The sequence below is a fragment of the Salvelinus fontinalis genome, chromosome 26 (genome assembly GCF_029448725.1).
Source record: "Salvelinus fontinalis isolate EN_2023a chromosome 26, ASM2944872v1, whole genome shotgun sequence".
Taxonomy (NCBI): domain Eukaryota; kingdom Metazoa; phylum Chordata; class Actinopteri; order Salmoniformes; family Salmonidae; genus Salvelinus; species Salvelinus fontinalis.
The window spans coordinates 9,122,411-9,145,026 of record NC_074690.1 but is presented as its reverse complement, the minus strand read 5'-3'; the positions used below and the strand labels follow the sequence as shown (position 1 = coordinate 9,145,026).

The window sequence follows — 22,616 nt, the reverse complement described above, 5'->3', positions numbered from 1 at the left end:
GCTTTCACTGTAAAGCATATTTTCAAAATCTGACACGATAGGTGGACTAACAACAAGCTAAGCTGTGTTTTGGTATATTTCACTTGTGATTCCATGATTATACATATTTGTAGTAATATTTTGCGCCCTGCAATTCAGCGGTTGTTTAGGAAAATTATCCCATAAAAGGGATCCGTAGCGCAGAGAAGTTAACTGACTTGCCTAGTTAAATAAATAAAAATGGTGGAAATATGAATGTGTATGTGTGTAACTCACGGTGTGTGTCTGTGTGTGTAACTCAAGGTGTGTGTCTGTGTGTGTAACTCACTGTGTGTGTCTGTGTGTAACTCACAGTGTGTGTCTGTGTGTGTAACTCACGGTGTGTGTATGTGTGTAACAGTGTGTCTGTGTGTGTAACTCACGGTGTGTGTGTGTGTGTGTGTGTGTGTGTGTGTGTGTGTGTGTGTGTGTGTGTGTGTGTGTGTCTGTGTGTAACTCACGGTGTGTGTCTGTGTGTAACTCACAGTGTGTGTCTGTGTGTGTAACTCACGGTGTGTGTATGTGTGTAACAGTGTGTCTGTGTGTAATAGTGTGTGTCTGTGTGTAACAGTGTGTGTATGTGTGTAACTCACAGTGTGTGTATGTGTGTAACTCACAGTGTGTGTATGTGTGTAACTCACAGTGTGTGTATGTGTGTAACTCACAGTGTGTGTCTGTGTGTAACAGTGTGTGTCTGTGTGTAACAGTGTGTGTCTGTGTGTAACAGTGTGTGTATGTGTGTAACAGTGTGTGTCTGTGTGTAACAGTGTGTGTCTGTGTGTAACAGTGTGTGTCTGTGTGTAACAGTGTGTGTCTGTGTGTAACAGTGTGTGTATGTGTGTAACTCACAGTGTGTGTCTGTGTGTAACAGTGTGTGTCTGTGTGTAACTCACAGTGTGTGTCTGTGTGTAACAGTGTGTGTCTGTGTGTAACAGTGTGTGTCTGTGTGTGTAACTCACAGTGTGTGTCTGTGTGTAACAGTGTGTGTATGTGTGTAACAGTGTGTGTCTGTGTGTGTAACTCACAGTGTGTGTCTGTGTGTAACAGTGTGTCTGTGTGTGTAACTCACGGTGTGTGTATGTGTGTAACTCACAGTGTGTGTCTGTGTGTAACTCACAGTGTGTGTCTGTGTGTAACTCACAGTGTGTGTCTGTGTGTAACTCACGGTGTGTGTCTGTGTGTAACTCACGGTGTGTGTCTGTGTGTGTAACTCACGGTGTGTGTATGTGTGTAACTCACAGTGTGTGTCTGTGTGAAACAGTGTGTGTCTGTGTGTGTAACTCACGGTGTGTGTCTGTGTGTGTAACTCACAGTGTTTGTCTGTGTGAAACAGTGTGTGTCTGTGTGTGTAACTCACGGTGTGTGTCTGTGTGTGTAACTCACAGTGTGTGTCTGTGTGTAACAGTGTGTGTCTGTGTGTAACAGTGTGTGTCTGTGTGTAACTCACGGTGTTGGGGGTGTGTGTAACAGTGTGTGTCTGTGTGTAACTCACGGTGTTGGGGGTGTGTGTAACAGTGTGTGTCTGTGTGTAACAGTGTGTGTCTGTGTGTAACTCACGGTGTTGGGGTGTGTGTAACAGTGTGTGTCTGTGTGTAACAGTGTGTGTCTGTGTGTAACTCACGGTGTTGGGGGTGTGTGTAACAGTGTGTGTCTGTGTGTAACTCACGGTGTTGGGGTGTGTGTAACAGTGTGTGTCTGTGTGTAACAGTGTGTGTCTGTGTGTAACTCACGGTGTTGGGGTGTGTGTAACAGTGTGTGTCTGTGTGTAACAGTGTGTGTCTGTGTGTAACTCACGGTGTTGGGGTGTGTGTAACAGTGTGTGTCTGTGTGTAACTCACGGTGTGTCTGAAGCAGTGGTTTTCATCCTCCTGTGTATAGAGAACCCCATCCTTGATGAAGACAGAGATAGCTCTCAGCATGAAGGAAAGGAACAAGTTCATATGGATATAGTTCCTGGTACAGTGGAGCTTCCTGAGAGAGAGGAGGGAGGAGAGAGAGAGATAGAAGCAGGGGTTAAATTGGGCCGGGTCCGGCTGGGTCCGGACGGGTCCGAGACATATGAAAGTAGGAATAGCCTACGTGACTGGACATATGAATATAGGAAAAGTCTACATTCCTATATGGAAGCTAATGAAATCAGATGACTATTTAAATACAGTCACAGAGAACCTAAACATCCCTACCAAGTTCTGGAAGCTAATCAAATCAGTGTCATGTTCCTCTGTCCTTCCTGACCATTGAATGATGGATTCTAATGATGTGAAGGATAAAGCTGATATTGTAGGGTTTTTTTAACAAGCACTTCATAGCTGCTGGTTCAGTTTTGGATAATGGTGGGGCCCAGGCCTCTAATGTCAACTCTGTTACAGTCAACTATGATATAGGCCCTCATGTCAACCATGTTATCTTTGAGCCTGTTTGTATACTGAGGTCTATAGCATGTCTGAGCACTAAAGGCAATAGACAGTAAATAGTCTGCAGGTCCAGACAACCTGGACCCCTACCTCTTAAAGATACCAGCTGGTATTATTACTGAACCTGTGGCTCACATTTTCAACTTGAGTCTCTTGACCAATTCCATACGCAGCATTTAGAAATCAGCTGATGTCCTCCCACTGCTAAAGGGTGGAGATCCCTCAGATGCTAATAACTATCGTCCTCTCTCTAAACTCCCTATCCTGGACAAAGTCTATGAATCCCTAGTGAACTCCCTATCCTGGACAAAGTCTATGAACCCCTAGTGAACTCCCTATCCTGGACAAAGTCTATGAACCCCTAGTGAACTCCCTATCCTGGACAAAGTCTATGAACCCCTAGTGAACTCCCTATCCTGGTCAAAGTCTATGAATCCCTAGTGAACTCCCTATCCTGGACAAAGTCTATGAACCCCTAGTGAACTCTCTATCCTGGCCTAAGTCTATGAACCCCTAGTGAGCTCCCTATCCTGGCCAAAGTCTATGAACCCCTAGTGAACTCTCTATCCTGGCCTAAGTCTATGAACCCCTAGTGAACTCTCTATCCTGGACAAAGTCTATGAACCCCTAGTGAACTCCCTATCCTGGCCCAAAGTCTATGAATCCCTGGTGAACTCCCTATCCTGGCCCAAAGTCTATGAACCCCCAGTGAACTCCCTATCCTGGCCAAAGTCTATGAACCCCTAGTGAGCTCCCTATCCTGGCCAAAGTCGATGTATCCCTAGTGAACTCCCTATCCTGGCCAAAGTCGATGTATCCCTAGTGAACTCCCTATCCTGGTCTATGAACCCCTAGTGAACTCCCTATCCTGGCCAAAGTCGATGTATCCCTAGTGAACTCTCTATCCTGGCCAAAGTCTATGAACCCCTAGTGAACTCCCTATCCTGGCCAAAGTCTATGAACCCCTAGTGGACTCTCTATCCTGGACAAAGTCTATGAACCCACCTGACTTTACATGGCTAGGCCTGATATCATGAGGGACAGCTGGTAGACTTTACATGGCTAGGCCTGATATATCATGAGGGACAGCTGGTTGACTTTACATGGCTAGGCCTGATATCATGAGGGACAGCTGGTTGACTTTACATGGCTAGGCCTGATATCATGAGGGACAGCTGGTTGATTTTACATGGCTAGGCCTGATATCATGAGGGACAGCTGGTTGACTTTACATGGCTAGGCCTGATATCATGAGGGACAGCTGGTTGACTTTACATGGCTAGGCCTGATATCATGAGGGACAGCTGGTAGACTTTACATGGCTAGGCCTGATATCATGAGGGACAGCTGGTTGACTTTACATGGCTAGGCCTGATATCATGAGGGACAGCTGGTTGACTTTACATGGCTAGGCCTGATATCATGAGGGACAGCTGGTAGACTTTACATGGCTAGGCCTGATATCATGAGGGACAGGGGGTTGACTTTACATGGCTAGGCCTGATATCATGAGGGACAGCTGGTTGACTTTACATGGCTAGGCCTAATATCATGAGAGGGACAGCTGGTTGACTTTACATGACTAGGCCTGATATCATGAGGGACAGCTGGTTGACTACATGGCTAGGCCTGATATCATGAGGGACAGGGGGTTGACTTTACATGGCTAGGCCTGATATCATGAGAGGGACAGCTGGTTTACTTTACATGACTAGGCCTGATATCATGAGGGACAGCTGGTTGACTTTACATGGCTAGGCCTAATATCATGAGAGGGACAGCTGGTTGACTTTACATGACTAGGCCTGATATCATGAGGGACAGCTGGTTGACTACATGGCTAGGCCTGATATCATGAGGGACAGGGGGTTGACTTTACATGGCTAGGCCTAATATCATGAGAGGGACAGCTGGTTGACTTTACATGACTAGGCCTGATATCATGAGGGACAGCTGGTTGACTACATGGCTAGGCCTGATATCATGAGGGACAGGGGGTTGACTTTACATGGCTAGGCCTGATATCATGAGGGACAGCTGGTAGACTTTACATGGCTAGTTGCTATGGTTGCTCGGTCACTTTTGCTCTAAATAGTTCTATAGAGTAGCACCACAGGAGGCTCCTCTAAACAGAGACCCCTCTAAACAGAGACCCCTCTAAACAGAGACCCCTCTAAACAGAGACCCCTCTAAACAGAGACCCCTCTAAACAGAGACCCTTCTGTGCATGGGGTGGGTTTGATTTGATTTGGTAGGGGATCTGTGTGTTCTGTTAGAGCATGGGGTGGGTTTGATTTGATTTGGTAGGGGATCTGTGTGCTCTGTCCTCCAGCTGTTCTATCTTATCTGTATAATCATAAAAAATGCCAAATAAAACATTTTAACACTAAAAACTTGACATGCAAGTTTAGGAATTCATTCCAAGTGTTTAAGTTAAATAGTTTGGGAAAGGCAAAAAAAAATTGAAATACGCCATCCCTGTCCAAAACACCCTAGCAAGCCACAGGCCTACTTGATGGTAATAGTGCTAACCGTTGCCCCTAGTGACCGTAGTCATGGAGGTGGTGAGAGAGACCAGAGAGGTGCTGTAAAATAGATCTAACCTGAACCGGCAGAGTATAGTCATGGCGGTGGTGAGAGACACCAGAGAGCTGCTGTATCCTACTGTGTACAGAGCTTTCACAGATGCATAGTACATGTCCTGGAAGAGAGACAGAGAGACACTGTTATAGAACATAGAACATGTCCTGGAAGAGACAGAGAGACACTGTTATAGAACATAGAACATGTCCTGGAAGAGACAGAGACACTGTTATAGTACATAGTACATGTCCTGGAAGAGACAGAGAGACACTGTTATAGAACATGTCCTGGAAGAGACAGAGACACTGTTATAGTACATAGTACATGTCCTGGAAGAGACAGAGACACTGTTATAGTACATAGTACATGTCCTGGAAGAGACAGAGAGACACTGTTATAGAACATAGAACATGTCCTGGAAGAGACAGAGACACTGTTATAGAACATGTCCTGGAAGAGACAGAGACACTGTTATAGAACATAGTACATGTCCTGGAAGAGACAGAGAGACACTGTTATAGAACATAGTACATGTCCTGGAAGAGACAGAGAGACACTGTTATAGAACATAGAACATGTCCTGGAAGAGACAGAATATCACATGGTTCTGTCTAGTTCTAGGTTCTAGAGGTTAGGTTCTAGGTTCTTACCTGTCTAGTTCTAGGTTCTAGAGGTTGGGTTCTAGGTTCCCGCCTGTCTGGTTCTAGGTTCTTACCTGTCTAGTTCTAGGTTCTAAAGGCAAGGTTCTAGGTTCTTACCTGTCTGGTTCTAAAAGTTAGGTTCCAGGTTCTAGAAGTTAGGTTCTAGGTTCTTACCTGTCTGGTTCTAGGTTCTAGAGGATAGGTTCTAGATGGCAGAGGTTAGGTTCTAGAAGTTAGGTTCTAGGTTCTAGATGTTAGGTTCTAGAGGTTAGGTTCTAGGTTCTTACCTGTCATGTTCTAGGTTCTAGAGGTTGAGTTCTAGATCATATAATCACATATTCTTACCTGTCTGGTTATATGTTCTAGAGGTTAGGTTCTTACCTGTCTGGTTCTAGGTATAAGAGGTTAGGTTCTAGGTTCTTACCTGTCTAGTTCTAGGTTCTAGAAGTTAGCTTCTAGGTTCTTGCCTGTCTGGTTATTTGTTCTAGAGGTTAGGTTCTATGTTCTTACCTGTCTGGTTCTAGGTTCTAGAGGTTAGGTTCTAGGTTCTTACCTGTCTAGTTCTAGGTTCTAGAGGTTGGGTTCTAGGTTCTTGCCTGTCCGGCTATATGTTCTAGAGGTTAGGTTCTAGGTTCTTACCTTTCTAGTTCTAGGTTCTAGAGGTTAGGTTCTATGTTCTTACCGGGCTGGTGGTGTTATCGCCTGACAGACAGGCGTCAACGTAGTGAGGAAACGTTTCTGACCAGCCCTCTGCTGTACAGTTCCTACTGATCCAACCAATCTCTGAAACACACACACACGCATGTACACACACACACACACACACACACACACACACACACACACACACACAGTCAACAGACATGTCAATCTACAAAATGCTATGTACCATAGCACTTCAACCCATATAAACATGCCAAGCCATACGGTTAGAATCACTAGTACAGTAGAAGCCATGCAACAAACCATCGTCAGGACTCAGGAGGACATGGAAGACGTCGGGACATCTGACTGATACCACTTCACCTCGGGCTGCGGCCTGCCAACAAGCCAGGTCATCCCACATCCACGGACAGCCTGCAACACACAGGGTGTACCCAGTATCTCATACAGTAGCAGGATCTCTGTCTGGTGGTCTGGATGAAGACAAGACCTGAGACGAGCGAAGAACACCGAGCGAGACAGACAGAACCAGAGCTAACCAATTAAACCTGCCTACACTAGCACTCTGAATAACACACACACACACACACAGGCACACACACTAACACACAAGTGATAATGCAATCCCTCTAGAGGGGAATGACTAGTGTTTATCTGAATAATATTTCAGGATTCTGTGTCCAGCATAAAGGAAGGTAGAGGTAGTTTCGGGAGCCATTGCTAACTAGCGTTAGCGCTATGCTAGATACCCATAGACCTCCAGCAATTAGTTAGCGCTATGCTAGATACCCATAGACCTCCAGCAATTAGTTAGCGCTATGCTAGATACCCATAGACCTCCAGCAATTAGTTAGTGCAACTTCCTGTAACTTCCATCATACTGGACACAGAGACATAAATGTGGTATCCACGAGTTCATCTGACTCTGGGTCAGTAGATTAAGAGCCTCATCTGACTCTGGGTCAGTAGATAAAGGGCCTCATCTGACTCTGGGTCAGTAGATAAAGGGCTTCATCTGACTCTGGGTCAGTAGATAAAGGGCCTCGTCTGACTCTGGGTCAGTAGATAAAGGGCCTCATCTGACTCTGGGTCAGTAGATAAAGGGCCTCATCTGACTCTGGGTCAGTAGATAAAGGGCCTCATCTGGGTCAGTAGATAAAGGGCCTCATCTGACTCTGGGTCAGTAGATAAAGAGCCTCATCTGACTCTGGGTCAGTAGATAAAGGGCCTCATCTGACTCTGGGTCAGTAGATAAAGGGCCTCATCTGACTCTGGGTCTGTAGATAAAGGGCCTCATCTGACTCTGGGTCAGTAGATAAAGGGCCTCATCTGACTCTGGGTCAGTAGATAAAGGGCCTCATCTGACTCTGGGTCAGTAGATAAAGGGCCTCATCTGACTCTGGGTCAGTAGATAAAGGGCCTCATCTGACTCTGGGTCAGTAGATAAAGGGCCCCATCTGACTCTGGGTCAGTAGATAAAGGGCCTCATCTGGGTCAGTAGATAAAGGGCCTCATCTGACTCTGGGTCAGTAGATAAAGGGCCTCATTTGACTCTGGGTCAGTAGATAAAGGGCCTCGCTGCCAATTTCACAGTATCCCTTTAAATGACCATAGAAACAGCATAAAACAACAGACCTGAGTGACATCCATCCCCTCTACTGACCCTTCAACATCCCACCATGATGTCCTAGAGAAGTCCGAGACAGCTGGACTACAGTCAACCTGAGGCAGTAGCTGTCGCTTTAAGCTGTAGCTTAGCAACCAGACAAGCTAATGAGACAGTCTATCGCCATGTCTGCTAAACTCCTCTCTCTCCTCCAGTCAGTCTGAGGATGACTTATGTTTCTCCTTCCCACTGATGGGTCTGTTGTCAACAGAGGCAGAGGGAATGTTGCTTTACAGAGCTATTAGAGGGACACTACAGGAAGACAGTAGCACCGCCATAGACAGCAGAGATGATTACAGTGTACAGGAAGACAGTAGCACTGCCATAGACAGCAGAGATGATTACAGTGTACAGGAAGACAGTAGCACTGCCATAGACAGCAGAGATGATTACAGTGTACAGGAAGACAGTAGCACTGCCATAGGCAGCAGAGATGATTACAGTGTACAGGAAGACAGTAGCACTGCCATAGACAGCAGAGATGATTACAGTGTACAGGAAGACAGTAGCACTGCCATAGACAGCAGAGATGATTACAGTGTACAGGAAGACAGTAGCACTGCCATAGACAGCAGAGATGATTACAGTGTACAGGAAGACAGACAGACTTTTTCCAAGAGTCTGATATTCATTGTGGTTCTTTATGATTTGGTAATAAGAACAGGATAAAGTGATCAGCTTACCCCAGGCTTCCTATAAACATCCACACTGATCTAGAGACAGACACCATTTAATGGGATATACAGAACCACAGAGACAAGCCACTGCTGCTGCTCTGCTCTAGAATGACCTTTAGAACCACAGAGACAACCCACTGCTGCTGCTCTGCTCTAGAATGACCTTTAGAACCACAGAGACAACCCACTGCTGCTGCTCTGCTCTAGAATGACCTTTAGAACCACAGAGACAACCCACTGCTGCTGCTCTGCTCTAGAATGACCTTTAGAACCACAGAGACAACCCACTGCTGCTGCTCTGCTCTAGAATGACCTTTAGAACCACAGAGACAACCCACTGCTGCTGCTCTGCTCTAGAATGACCTTTAGAACCACAGAGACAACCCACTGCTGCTGCTCTGCTCTAGAATGACCTTTAGAACCACAGAGACAACCCACTGCTGCTGCTCTGCTCTAGAATGACCTTTAGAACCACAGAGACAACCCACTGCTGCTGCTCTGCTCTAGAATGACCTTTAGAACCACAGAGACAACCCACTGCTGCTGCTCTGCTCTAGAATGACCTTTAGAACCACAGAGACAACCCACTGCTGCTGCTCTGCTCTAGAATGACCTTTAGAACCACAGAGACAACCCACTGCTGCTGCTCTGCTCTAGAATGACCTTTAGAACCACAGAGACAACCCACTGCTGCTGCTCTGCTCTAGAATGACCTTTAGAACCACAGAGACAACCCACTGCTGCTTCCACCCTCTCCTCTCCCATCCTCTTCTCCACCATGCTCTCCTCTCCCATCCTCTTCTCCACCATGCTCTCCTCTCCCATCCTCTTCTCCACCATGCTCTCCTCTCCCATCCTCTTCTCCACCATGCTCTCCTCTCCTCTCCCATCCTCTTCTCCACCATGCTCTCCTCTCCTCTCCCATCCTCTTTTCCACCATGCTCTCCTCTCCCATCCTCTTCTCCACCATCCTCTCCTCTCCCATCCTCTTCTCCACCATCCTCTTCTCTCCCATCCTCTGTTCTCCTCTCCCACCCTCTCCTCTCCCACCCTCTTCTCCACCATGCTCTCCTCTCCCATCCTCTTCTCCACCATGCTCTCCTCTCCCATCCTCTTCTCCACCATCCTCTTCTCTCCCATCCTCTGTTCTCCTCTCCCACCCTCTCCTCTCCCACCCTCTTCTCCACCATGCTCTCCTCTCCCATCCCCTCTTCTCCACCATGCTCTCTTCTCCCATCCTCTTCTCCACCATGCTGTCCTCTCCCATCCTCTTCTCCACCATGCTCTCCTCTCCCATCCCCTCTTCTCCACCATGCTCTCCTCTCCCATCCCCTCTTCTCCACCATGCTCTCTTCTCCCATCCTCTTCTCCACCATGCTGTCCTCTCCCATCCTCTTCTCCACCATGCTCTCCTCTCCCATCCCCTCTTCTCCACCATGCTCTCCTCTCCCATCCTCTCCTCTCCCATCCTCTCCTCCTCTCCCATCATCCTCTCCTCTCCCATCCTCTCTTCCCCACCACCCCCCCCTCCCATCCTCTCCTCTCCCATCATCCTCTCCTCCTCTCCCATCCTCTCCTCCTCTCCCATCCTCTCTTCCCCACCATCCTTTCCTCTCCCATGATTGTTTCCAGATTTCTGCTCTCAGAGTTCCTTGGAAGGGAAACATGGGAAAGAGAGACAATGCCCCCTGGAGAGTGTGGAGGAGGATGAGACACTCAGAGGAGTGTGATTATACACATGTAAGCTCAAACACCCCCACAAACACACACACACGTGCACATGCATGCACGCACACACACAAACACACAGTCCTACCATCATCCAGGTAGTGTGTGAGGTTGTGCAGGGCGATCCTCTCCATACATCTCTCCTGCTGTCTTTTGACCACACAGTCTGAGTTCTCAGAATACATGGAGCAAACCTGGAACACACACACACACACACGCACGCACACACACACACACACACACACACACACACACACACACACACACACACACACACACACACACACACACACACACACACACACACACACACACACACACACACACACACACCGAGTAAATTCAAATTGACTTGAACTGTGTAGCTGTTGTTAATGTCATCTGTCTATTTATGAAAACAGTTTGCAAATTGCCTAGCAGGGAACCAGCCAGCCAACTAGTCAGCCAGCCAGTCAACAAATTAGTCAGAAAACCAGCCAGCCAACCAGTCAGCCAGCCAGTCAACCAATTAGTCAGCAAACCAGCCAGCCAGCCAACCAGTCAGCCAGTCAGTCAGTCAGCCAACAGCCAACCAGTCAGTCAGCCTTCCAGTCAGCCAGCAACCAGTCAGCCAGCCGGTCAGCTAGCCAGTCAGCCAACCAGTCAGCCAGCCAGTTAAAAGCCAGCCATTTCATCAGCCAACTAGTCAGCCAACCAGTCAGTCAGTCATCCAGCCAGCCAGCCAATCAGCCAGCCAGCCAATCAGCCAGCCTGCTAACCAGTCAGCCAGCCAACCAGTCAGACAGTCAGTCAACCAACCAGTCAGTCAAACAGTCAGCCAGCCAGTTAATCAGTCAGTCAGCCAGCCAGTTGATCAGCCATCCAGTCAGCCAGCCAGTTAGCCAGCCAGACAATTAATCAGCCAACCAGTCAGTCAGACAGTTTTTCAGCCAGTTAATCAGTCAGCCAGCCAGCCAGTCAATCAGCTAGCCGGTCAGGCAGCCAGCCAACCAGTCAGCCTTCCAGTCAGCCAACCTGTCAGTCTTCCAGTCAGTCAGCCAACCAGTCAGCCAACCAACCAGCCAGGCAGCCAGCCAGCCAACTAGCCAAACAGTCAGTCAGCCAAACAGTCAGTCAGACAGATTTCCAGTCAGCCAGCCAACCAGTCAGCCAGTCGGCCAACCAGCCAGCCAGTGAGCCAGCCAGCTAATCAGTCAGCCAGCCATCCAATCAGCCAACCAGCCAGTTAATCAGCCAGCCAGTAAATCAGCCAACCAGACAGCCAGCCAACCAGCCATCCAACCAGTCAACCAGCCATCCAGTCAGCCAGCCAGTTAATTAGCCAGCCAGACAGCCAGCCAACCAGTCATCCAGTCAGCCAGACAGTCAATCAACCAGACAGTTGGTCAGTCAGCCAGCCAGTTAATCAACCAGCCAGTCAGGCTTTCCCAGAAACAATAATGTGCAGAATAGTAAATAGTGGTGCTGATCATTCATGTTCTCTCTGAGAATCTCTCAGCCCCCTACTGTATTATCAGCCCTCTACTGTATTATCAGCCCTCTACTGTATTATCAGCCCTCTACTGTATTATCAGCCCTCTACTGTATCTCTCAGCCCTCTACTGTATCTCTCAGCCCTCTACTGTATTATCAGCCCTCTACTGTATTATCAGCCCTCTACTGTATTATCAGCCCTCTACTGTATTATCAGCCCTCTACTGTATCTCTCAGCCCTCTACTGTATCTCTCAGCCCTCTACTGTATTATCAGCCCTCTACTGTATTATCAGCCCTCTACTGTATTATCAGCCCTCTACTGTATTATCAGCCCTCTACTGTATTATCAGCCCTCTACTGTATTATCTACCCCAATTATCAGCCCTCTACTGTATTATCAGCCCTCTACTGTATTATCAGCCCTCTACTGTATTATCAGCCCTCTACTGTATTATCAGCCCTCTACTGTATTATCTACTGTATTATCAGCCCTCTACTGTATTATCAGCCCTCTACTGTATTATCAGCACTCTACTGTATTATCAGCCCTCTACTGTATTATCTACTGTATTATCAGCCCTCTACTGTATTATCAGCCCTCTACTGTATTATCAGCCCCCTACTGTATTATCAGCCCTTTACTGTATTATCAGCCCTCTACTGTATTATCAGCCCTCTACTGTATTATCAGCCCTCTACTGTATTATCAGCCCTCTACTGTATTATCCGCCCTCTACTGTATTATCAGCCCCCTACTGTATTATCAGCCCTCTACTGTATTATCAGCCCTCTACTGTATCATCTACTGTATTATCAGCCCTCTACTGTATTATCTACTGTATTATCAGCCCTCTACTGTATTATCAGCCCTCTACTGTATTATCAGCCCTCTACTGTATTATCTACTGTATTATCAGCCCCCTACTGTATTATCAGCCCTCTACTGTATTATCAGCCCCCTACTGTATTATCAGCCCTCTACTGTATTATCAGCCCTCTACTGTATTATCAGCCCTCTACTGTATTATCAGCCCCTTACTGTATTATCAGCCCTCTACTGTATTATCAGCCCTCTACTGTATCCTCTACTGTATTATCAGCCCTCTACTGTATTATCAGCCCTCTACTGTATTATCAGCCCTCTACTGTATTATCAGCCCCCTACTGTATTATCAGCCCTCTACTGTATTATCAGCCCTCTACTGTATTATCTACTGTATTATCAGCCCCTACTGTATTATCAGCCCTCTACTGTATTATCAGCCCTCTACTGTATCCTCTACTGTATTATCAGCCCTCTACTGTATCCTCTACTGTATTATCAGCCCCCTACTGTATTATCAGCCCTCTACTGTATTATCAGCCCTCTACTGTATCCTCTACTGTATTATCAGCCCTCTACTGTATTATCAGCCCTCTACTGTATTATCAGCCCTCTACTGTATCCTCTACTCTATTATCAGCCCTCTACTGTATTATCAGCCCTCTACTGTATTATCAGCCCTCTACTGTATCCTCTACTGTATTATCAGCCCTCTACTGTATTATCAGCCCTCTACTGTATTATCAGCCCTCTACTGTATTATCAGCCCTCTACTGTATTATCAGCTCTCTACTGTATTATCAGCCCTCTACTGTATTATCAGCCCTCTACTGTATTATCAGCCCCCTACTGTATTATCAGCCCTCTACTGTATCCTCTACTGTATTATCAGCCCTCTACTGTATTATCAGCCCTCTACTGTATTATCAGCCCTCTACTGTATTATCAGCCCTCTACTGTATTATCAGCCCTCTACTGTATTATCAGCCCTCTACTGTATCCTCTACTGTATTATCAGCCCTCTACTGTATTATCAGCCCTCTACTGTATTATCAGCCCTCTACTGTATTATCAGCCCTCTACTGTATCCTCTACTGTATTATCAGCCCTCTACTGTATTATCAGCCCTCTACTGTATTATCAGCCCTCTACTGTATTATCAGCCCTCTACTGTATTATCAGTCCTCTACTGTATTATCAGCCCTCTACTGTATTATCAGCCCTCTACTGTATTATCAGCCCCTTACTGTATTATCAGCCCTCTACTGTATTATCAGCCCTCTACTGTATCCTCTACTGTATTATCAGCCCTCTACTGTATTATCAGCCCTCTACTGTATTATCAGCCCTCTACTGTATTATCAGCCCCCTACTGTATTATCAGCCCTCTACTGTATTATCAGCCCTCTACTGTATTATCTACTGTATTATCAGCCCCTACTGTATTATCAGCCCTCTACTGTATTATCAGCCCTCTACTGTATCCTCTACTGTATTATCAGCCCTCTACTGTATCCTCTACTGTATTATCAGCCCCCTACTGTATTATCAGCCCTCTACTGTATTATCAGCCCTCTACTGTATCCTCTACTGTATTATCAGCCCTCTACTGTATTATCAGCCCTCTACTGTATTATCAGCCCTCTACTGTATCCTCTACTCTATTATCAGCCCCCTACTGTATTATCAGCCCTCTACTGTATTTTCAGCCCTCTACTGTATCCTCTACTGTATTATCAGCCCTCTACTGTATTATCAGCCCTCTACTGTATTATCAGCCCTCTACTGTATTATCAGCCCTCTACTGTATTATCAGCCCTCTACTGTATTATCAGCCCCCTACTGTATTATCAGCCCTCTACTGTAATATCAGCCCCCTACTGTATTATCTACTGTATTATCAGCCCTATACTGTATTATCAGCCCTCTACTGTATTATCAGCCCTCTACTGTATTATCAGCCCTCTACTGTATTATCAGCCCTCTACTGTATCCTCTACTGTATTATCAGCCCTCTACTGTATTATCAGCCCTCTACTGTATTATCAGCCCTCTACTGTATTATCAGCCCTCTACTGTATCCTCTACTGTATTATCAGCCCTCTACTGTATTATCAGCCCTCTACTGTATTATCAGCCCTCTACTGTATTATCAGCCCCCTACTGTATTATCAGCCCTCTACTGTATTATCAGCCCTCTACTGTATCCTCTACTGTATTATCAGCCCTCTACTGTATTATCAGCCCTCTACTGTATTATCAGCCCTCTACTGTATCCTCTACTCTATTATCAGCCCTCTACTGTATTATCAGCCCTCTACTGTATTATCAGCCCTCTACTGTATCCTCTACTGTATTATCAGCCCTCTACTGTATTATCAGCCCTCTACTGTATTATCAGCCCTCTACTGTATTATCAGCCCTCTACTGTATTATCAGCTCTCTACTGTATTATCAGCCCTCTACTGTATTATCAGCCCTCTACTGTATTATCAGCCCCCTACTGTATTATCAGCCCTCTACTGTATTATCAGCCCTCTACTGTATCCTCTACTGTATTATCAGCCCTCTACTGTATTATCAGCCCTCTACTGTATTATCAGCCCTCTACTGTATTATCAGCCCTCTACTGTATCCTCTACTGTATTATCAGCCCTCTACTGTATTATCAGCCCTCTACTGTATTATCAGCCCTCTACTGTATCCTCTACTGTATTATCAGCCCTCTACTGTATTATCAGCCCTCTACTGTATTATCAGCCCTCTACTGTATTATCAGTCCTCTACTGTATTATCAGCCCTCTACTGTATTATCAGCCCTCTACTGTATTATCAGCCCCCTACTGTATTATCAGCCCTCTACTGTATTATAAGCCCTCTACTGTATCCTCTACTGTATTATCAGCCCTCTACTGTATTATCAGCCCTCTACTGTATTATCAGCCATCTACTGTATTATCAGCCCCCTACTGTATTATCAGCCCTCTACTGTATTATCAGCCCTCTACTGTATTATCTACTGTATTATCAGCCCCTACTGTATTATCAGCCCTCTACTGTATTATCAGCCCTCTACTGTATCCTCTACTGTATTATCAGCCCTCTACTGTATCCTCTACTGTATTATCAGCCCCCTACTGTATTATCAGCCCTCTACTGTATTATCAGCCCTCTACTGTATCCTCTACTGTATTATCAGCCCTCTACTGTATTATCAGCCCTCTACTGTATTATCAGCCCTCTACTGTATCCTCTACTCTATTATCAGCCCCCTACTGTATTATCAGCCCTCTACTGTATTATCAGCCCTCTACTGTATCCTCTACTGTATTATCAGCCCTCTACTGTATTATCAGCCCTCTACTGTATTATCAGCCCTCTACTGTATTATCAGCCCTCTACTGTATTATCAGCCCTCTACTGTATTATCAGCCCTCTACTGTATTATCAGCCCCCTACTGTATTATCAGCCCTCTACTGTAATATCAGCCCCCTACTGTATTATCTACTGTATTATCAGCCCTATACTGTATTATCAGCCCTCTACTGTATTATCAGCCCTCTACTGTATTATCAGCCCTCTACTGTATTATCAGCCCTCTACTGTATCCTCTACTGTATTATCAGCCCTCTACTGTATTATCAGCCCTCTACTGTATTATCAGCCCTCTACTGTATTATCAGCCCTCTACTGTATCCTCTACTGTATTATCAGCCCTCTACTGTATTATCAGCCCTCTACTGTATTATCAGCCCTCTACTGTATTATCAGCCCTCTACTGTATTATCAGCCCTCTACTGTATCCTCTACTGTATTATCAGCCCTCTACTGTATTATCAGCCCTCTACTGTATTATCAGCCCTCTACTGTATTATCAGCCCTCTACTGTATTATCAGCCCTCTACTGTATTATCAGCCCTCTACTGTATTATCAGCCCTCTACTGTATCCTCTACTGTATTATCAGCCCTCTACTGTATTATCAGCCCTCTACTGTATTATCAGCCCTCTACTGTATTATCAGCCCTCTACTGTATTATCAGCCCCCTACTGTATTATCAGCCCTCTACTGTATTATCCGCCCTCTACTGTATTATCAGCCCCCTACTGTATTATCAGCCCTCTACTGTATTATCAGCCCTCTACTGTATTATCAGCCCTCTACTGTATTATCTACTGTATTATCAGCCCTCTACTGTATTATCAGCCCTCTACTGTATTATCAGCCCTCTACTGTATTATCAGCCCTCTACTGTATTATCAGCCCTCTACTGTATTATCAGCCCTCTACTGTATTATCAGCCCCCTACTGTATTATCAGCCCTCTACTGTATTATCAGCCCTCTACTGTATCCTCTACTGTATTATCAGCCCTCTACTGTATTATCAGCCCTCTACTGTATTATCAGCCCTCTACTGTATTATCAGCCCTCTACTGTATTATCAGCCCCCTACTGTATTATCAGCCCTCTACTGTATTATCCGCCCTCTACTGTATTATCAGCCCCCTACTGTATTATCAGCCCTCTACTGTATTATCAGCCCTCTACTGTAGTATCTACTGTATTATCAGCCCTCTACTGTATTATCTACTGTATTATCAGCCCTCTACTGTATTATCAGCCCCCTAATGTATTATCAGCCCTCTACTGTATTATCAGCCCTCTACTGTATTATCAGCCCTCTACTGTATTATCAGCCCCCTACTGTATTATCAGCCCTCTACTGTATTATCAGCCCTCTACTGTATCCTCTACTGTATTATCAGCCCTCTACTGTATTATCAGCCCTCTACTGTATTATCAGCCCTCTACTGTATTATCAGCCCTCTACTGTATTATCAGCCCCCTACTGTATTATCAGCCCACTACTGTATTATCCGCCCTCTACTGTATTATCAGCCCCCTACTGTATTATCAGCCCTCTACTGTATTATCAGCCCTCTACTGTAGTATCTACTGTATTATCAGCCCTCTACTGTATTATCTACTGTATTATCAGCCCTCTACTGTATTATCAGCCCTCTACTGTATTATCAGCCCTCTACTGTATTATCTACTGTATTATCAGCCCCCTACTGTATTATCAGCCCTCTACTGTATTATCAGCCCCCTACTGTATTATCAGCCCTCTACTGTATTATCAGCCCTCTACTGTATTATCAGCCCTCTACTGTATTATCAGCCCTCTACTGTATTATCAGCCCCCTACTGTATTATCAGCCCTCTACTGTATTATCAGCCCTCTACTGTATCCTCTACTGTATTATCAGCCCTCTACTGTATTATCAGCCCTCTACTGTATTATCAGCCCTCTACTGTATTATCAGCCCCCTACTGTATTATCAGCCCTCTACTGTATTATCAGCCCTCTACTGTATTATCTACTGTATTATCAGCCCCTACTGTATTATCAGCCCTCTACTGTATTATCAGCCCTCTACTGTATCCTCTACTGTATTATCAGCCCCCTACTGTATTATCAGCCCTCTACTGTATTATCAGCCCTCTACTGTATCCTCTACTGTATTATCAGCCCTCTACTGTATTATCAGCCCTCTACTGTATTATCAGCCCTCTACTGTATCCTCTACTCTATTATCAGCCCTCTACTGTATTATCAGCCCTCTACTGTATTATCAGCCCTCTACTGTATCCTCTACTGTATTATCAGCCCTCTACTGTATTATCAGCCCTCTACTGTATTATCAGCCCTCTACTGTATTATCAGCCCTCTACTGTATTATCAGCCCTCTACTGTATTATCAGCCCTCTACTGTATTATCAGCCCCCTACTGTATTATCAGCCCTCTACTGTATTATCAGCCCTCTACTGTATCCTCTACTGTATTATCAGCCCTCTACTGTATTATCAGCCCTCTACTGTATTATCAGCCCTCTACTGTATTATCAGCCCTCTACTGTATTATCAGCCCCCTACTGTATTATCAGCCCTCTACTGTATTATCAGCCCTCTACTGTATCCTCTACTGTATTATCAGCCCTCTACTGTATTATCAGCCCTCTACTGTATTATCAGCCCTCTACTGTATTATCAGCCCTCTACTGTATCCTCTACTGTATTATCAGCCCTCTACTGTATTATCAGCCCTCTACTGTATTATCAGCCCTCTACTGTATTATCAGCCCTCTACTGTATTATCAGCCCTCTACTGTATCCTCTACTGTATTATCAGCCCTCTACTGTATTATCAGCCCTCTACTGTATTATCAGCCCTATACTGTATTATCAGCCCTCTACTGTATTATCAGCCCTCTACTGTATTATCAGCCCTCTACTGTATTATCAGCCCTCTACTGTATCCTCTACTGTATTATCAGCCCTCTACTGTATTATCAGCCCTCTACTGTATTATCAGCCCTCTACTGTATTATCAGCCCTCTACTGTATATTCAGCCCCCTACTGTATTATCAGCCCTCTACTGTATTATCAGCCCTCTACTGTATCCTCTACTGTATTATCAGCCCTCTACTGTATTATCAGCCCTCTACTGTATTATCAGCCCTCTACTGTATCCTCTACTGTATTATCAGCCCTCTACTGTATTATCAGCCCTCTACTGTATTATCAGCCCTCTACTGTATTATCAGCCCTCTACTGTATTATCAGCCCCATACTGTATTATCAGCCCTCTACTGTATCCTCTACTGTATTATCAGCCCTCTACTGTATCCTCTACTGTATTATCAGCCCTCTACTGTATTATCAGCCCTCTACTGTATTATCAGCCCTCTACTGTATTATCAGCCCCCTACTGTATTATCAGCCCCCTACTGTATTATCAGCCCTCTACTGTATTATCAGCCCTCTACTGTATTATCAGCCCTCTACTGTTTTATCAGCCCTCTACTGTATTATCAGCCCCATACTGTATTATCAGCCCTCTACTGTATTATCAGCCCCCTACTGTATTATCAGCCCTCTACTGTATTATCAGCCCCCTACTGTATTATCAGCCCTCTACTGTATTATCAGCCCTCTACTGTATTATCAGCCCTCTACTGTATTATCAGCCCCATACTGTATTATCAGCCCTCTACTGTATTATCAGCCCTCTACTGTATTATCAGCCCTCTACTGTATTATCAGCCCCCTACTGTATTATCTACTGTATTATCAGCCCTCTACTGTATTATCAGCCCTCTACTGTATTATCAGCCCTCTACTGTATCCTCTACTGTATTATCAGCCCTCTACTGTATTATCAGCCCTCTACTGTATTATCAGCCCTCTACTGTATTATCAGCCCTCTACTGTATTATCAGCCCTCTACTGTATTATCAGCCCCATACTGTATTATCAGCCCTCTACTGTATTATCAGCCCCCTACTGTATTATCAGCCCTCTACTGTATTATCAGCCCCCTACTGTATTATCATCCCTCTACTGTATTATCAGCCCTCTACTGTATTATCAGCCCTCTACTGTATTATCAGCCCCATACTGTATTATCAGCCCTCTACTGTATTATCAGCCCCCTACTGTATTATCAGCCCTCTACTGTATTATCAGCCCCCTACTGTATTATCTACTGTATTATCAGCCCTGTACTGTATTATCAGCCCTCTACTGTATTATCAGCCCTCTACTGTATTATCAGCCCCCTACTGTATTATCGGCCCTCTACTGTATTATCAGCCCCCTACTGTATCATCAGCCCTCTACTGTATTATCAGCCCTCTACTGTATTATCAGCCCTCTACTGTATTATCAGCCCTCTACTGTATTATCAGCCCTCTACTGTATTATCAGCCCCATACTGTATTATCAGCCCTCTACTGTATTATCAGCCCCCTACTGTATTATCAGCCCTCTACTGTATCCTCTACTGTATTATCAGCCCTCTACTGTATTATCAGCCCCATACTGTATTATCAGCCCTCTACTGTATTATCAGCCCTCTACTGTATTATCAGCCCTCTACTGTATTATCAGCCCTCTACTGTATCTCTCAGCCCTCTACTGTATCTCTCAGCCCTCTACTGTATTATCAGCCCTCTACTGTATTATCAGCCCTCTACTGTATTATCAGCCCTCTACTGTATTATCAGCCCCATACTGTATTATCAGCCCTCTACTGTATTATCAGCCCTCTACTGTATTATCAGCCCTCTACTGTATTATCAGCCCTCTACTGTATTATCAGCCCTCTACTGTATTATCAGCCCCCTACTGTATTATCAGCCCTCTACTGTATCCTCTACTGTATTATCAGCCCTCTACTGTATTATCAGCCCTCTACTGTATTATCAGCCCTCTACTGTATTATCAGCCCTCTACTGTATTATCAGCCCCCTACTGTATTATCAGCCCTCTACTGTATCCTCTAATGTATTATCAGCCCCCTACTGTATCCTCTACTGTATTATCAGCCCCATACTGTATTATCAGCCCTCTACTGTATTATCAGCCCTCTACTGTATTATAAGCCCTCTACTGTATTATCAGCCCTCTACTGTATCCTCTACTGTATTATCAGCCCCCTACTGTATTATCAGCCCTCTACTGTATTATCAGCCCTCTACTGTATTATCAGCCCTCTACTGTATTATCAGCCCTCTACTGTATTATCAGCCCCCTACTGTATTATCAGCCCTCTACTGTATCCTCTACTGTATTATCAGCCCCCTACTGTATTATCAGCCCCCTACTGTATTATCAGCCCTCTACTGTATTATCAGCCCTCTACTGTATTATCAGCCCTCTACTGTATTATCAGCCCTCTACTGTATCCTCTACTGTATTATCAGCCCCCTACTGTATTATCAGCCCTCTACTGTATTATCAGCCCTCTACTGTATTATCAGCCCTCTACTGTATTATCAGCCCTCTACTGTATTATCAGCCCCCTACTGTATTATCAGCCCTCTACTGTATTATCAGCCCTCTACTGTATTATCAGCCCCCTACTGTATTATCAGCCCTCTACTGTATCCTCTACTGTATTATCAGCCCCCTACTGTATTATCAGCCCTCTACTGTATCCTCTACTGTATTATCAGCCCCCTACTGTATTATCAGCCCTCTACTGTATTATCAGCCCTCTACTGTATTATCAGCCCTCTACTGTATTATCAGCCCTCTACTGTATTATCAGCCCTCTACTGTATCCTCCACTGTATTATCAGCCCCATACTGTATTATCAGCCCTCTACTGTATTATCAGCCCTCTACTGTATCCTCTACTGTATTATCAGCCCCCTACTGTATTATCAGCCCTCTACTGTATCCTCTACTGTATTATCAGCCCCCTACTGTATTATCAGCCCTCTACTGTATTATCAGCCCTCTACTGTATTATCAGCCCTCTACTGTATTATATCAGCCCTCTACTGTATTATCAGCCCTCTACTGTATTATCAGCCCCCTACTGTATTATCAGCCCTCTACTGTATTATCAGCCCTCTTCCTGTATTATCAGCCCTCTACTGTATTATCAGCCCTCTACTGTATTATCTACTGTATTATCAGCCCTCTACTGTATTATCAGCCCCCTACTGTATTATCAGCCCCCTACTGTATTATCAGCCCTCTACTGTATCCTCTACTGTATTATCAGCCCTCTACTGTATTATCAGCCCCCTACTGTATTATCAGCCCTCTACTGTATTATCAGCCCTCTACTGTATTATCAGCCCTCTACTGTATTATCAGCCCTCTACTGTATTATCAGCCCTCTACTGTATTATCAGCCCTCTACTGTATTATCGGCCCCCTACTGTATTATCGGCCCCCTACTGTATTATCAGCCCTCTACTGTATTATCAGCCCTCTACTGTATTATCAGCCCTCTACTGTATTATCAGCCCCATACTGTATTATCAGCCCTCTACTGTATTATCAGCCCCCTACTGTATTATCAGCCCTCTACTGTATTATCAGCCCCCTACTGTATTATCTACTGTA

General features: G+C 45.2%; 1 protein-coding gene across 4 annotated transcripts in view; it reads right to left on the bottom strand.

Moving 5' to 3' along the window:
• The window catches only part of adcyap1r1a (adenylate cyclase activating polypeptide 1a (pituitary) receptor type I), a 132,387-nt gene that overhangs the window by 81,886 nt on the left and 27,885 nt on the right, over positions 1-22,616 (bottom strand). For all 4 annotated transcript variants that reach the window (XM_055882474.1, XM_055882475.1, XM_055882473.1 and 1 more), the window contains exons 3-7: positions 10,479-10,584; positions 6,623-6,733; positions 6,339-6,439; positions 5,036-5,133; positions 1,857-1,989 (exon numbers count right to left, since the gene is read on the bottom strand). In XM_055882474.1, coding sequence (XP_055738449.1) covers positions 1,857-1,989; positions 5,036-5,133; positions 6,339-6,439; positions 6,623-6,733; positions 10,479-10,584 — 549 coding nt within the window. The remainder of the gene's footprint in view (positions 1-1,856; positions 1,990-5,035; positions 5,134-6,338; positions 6,440-6,622; positions 6,734-10,478; positions 10,585-22,616) is intronic.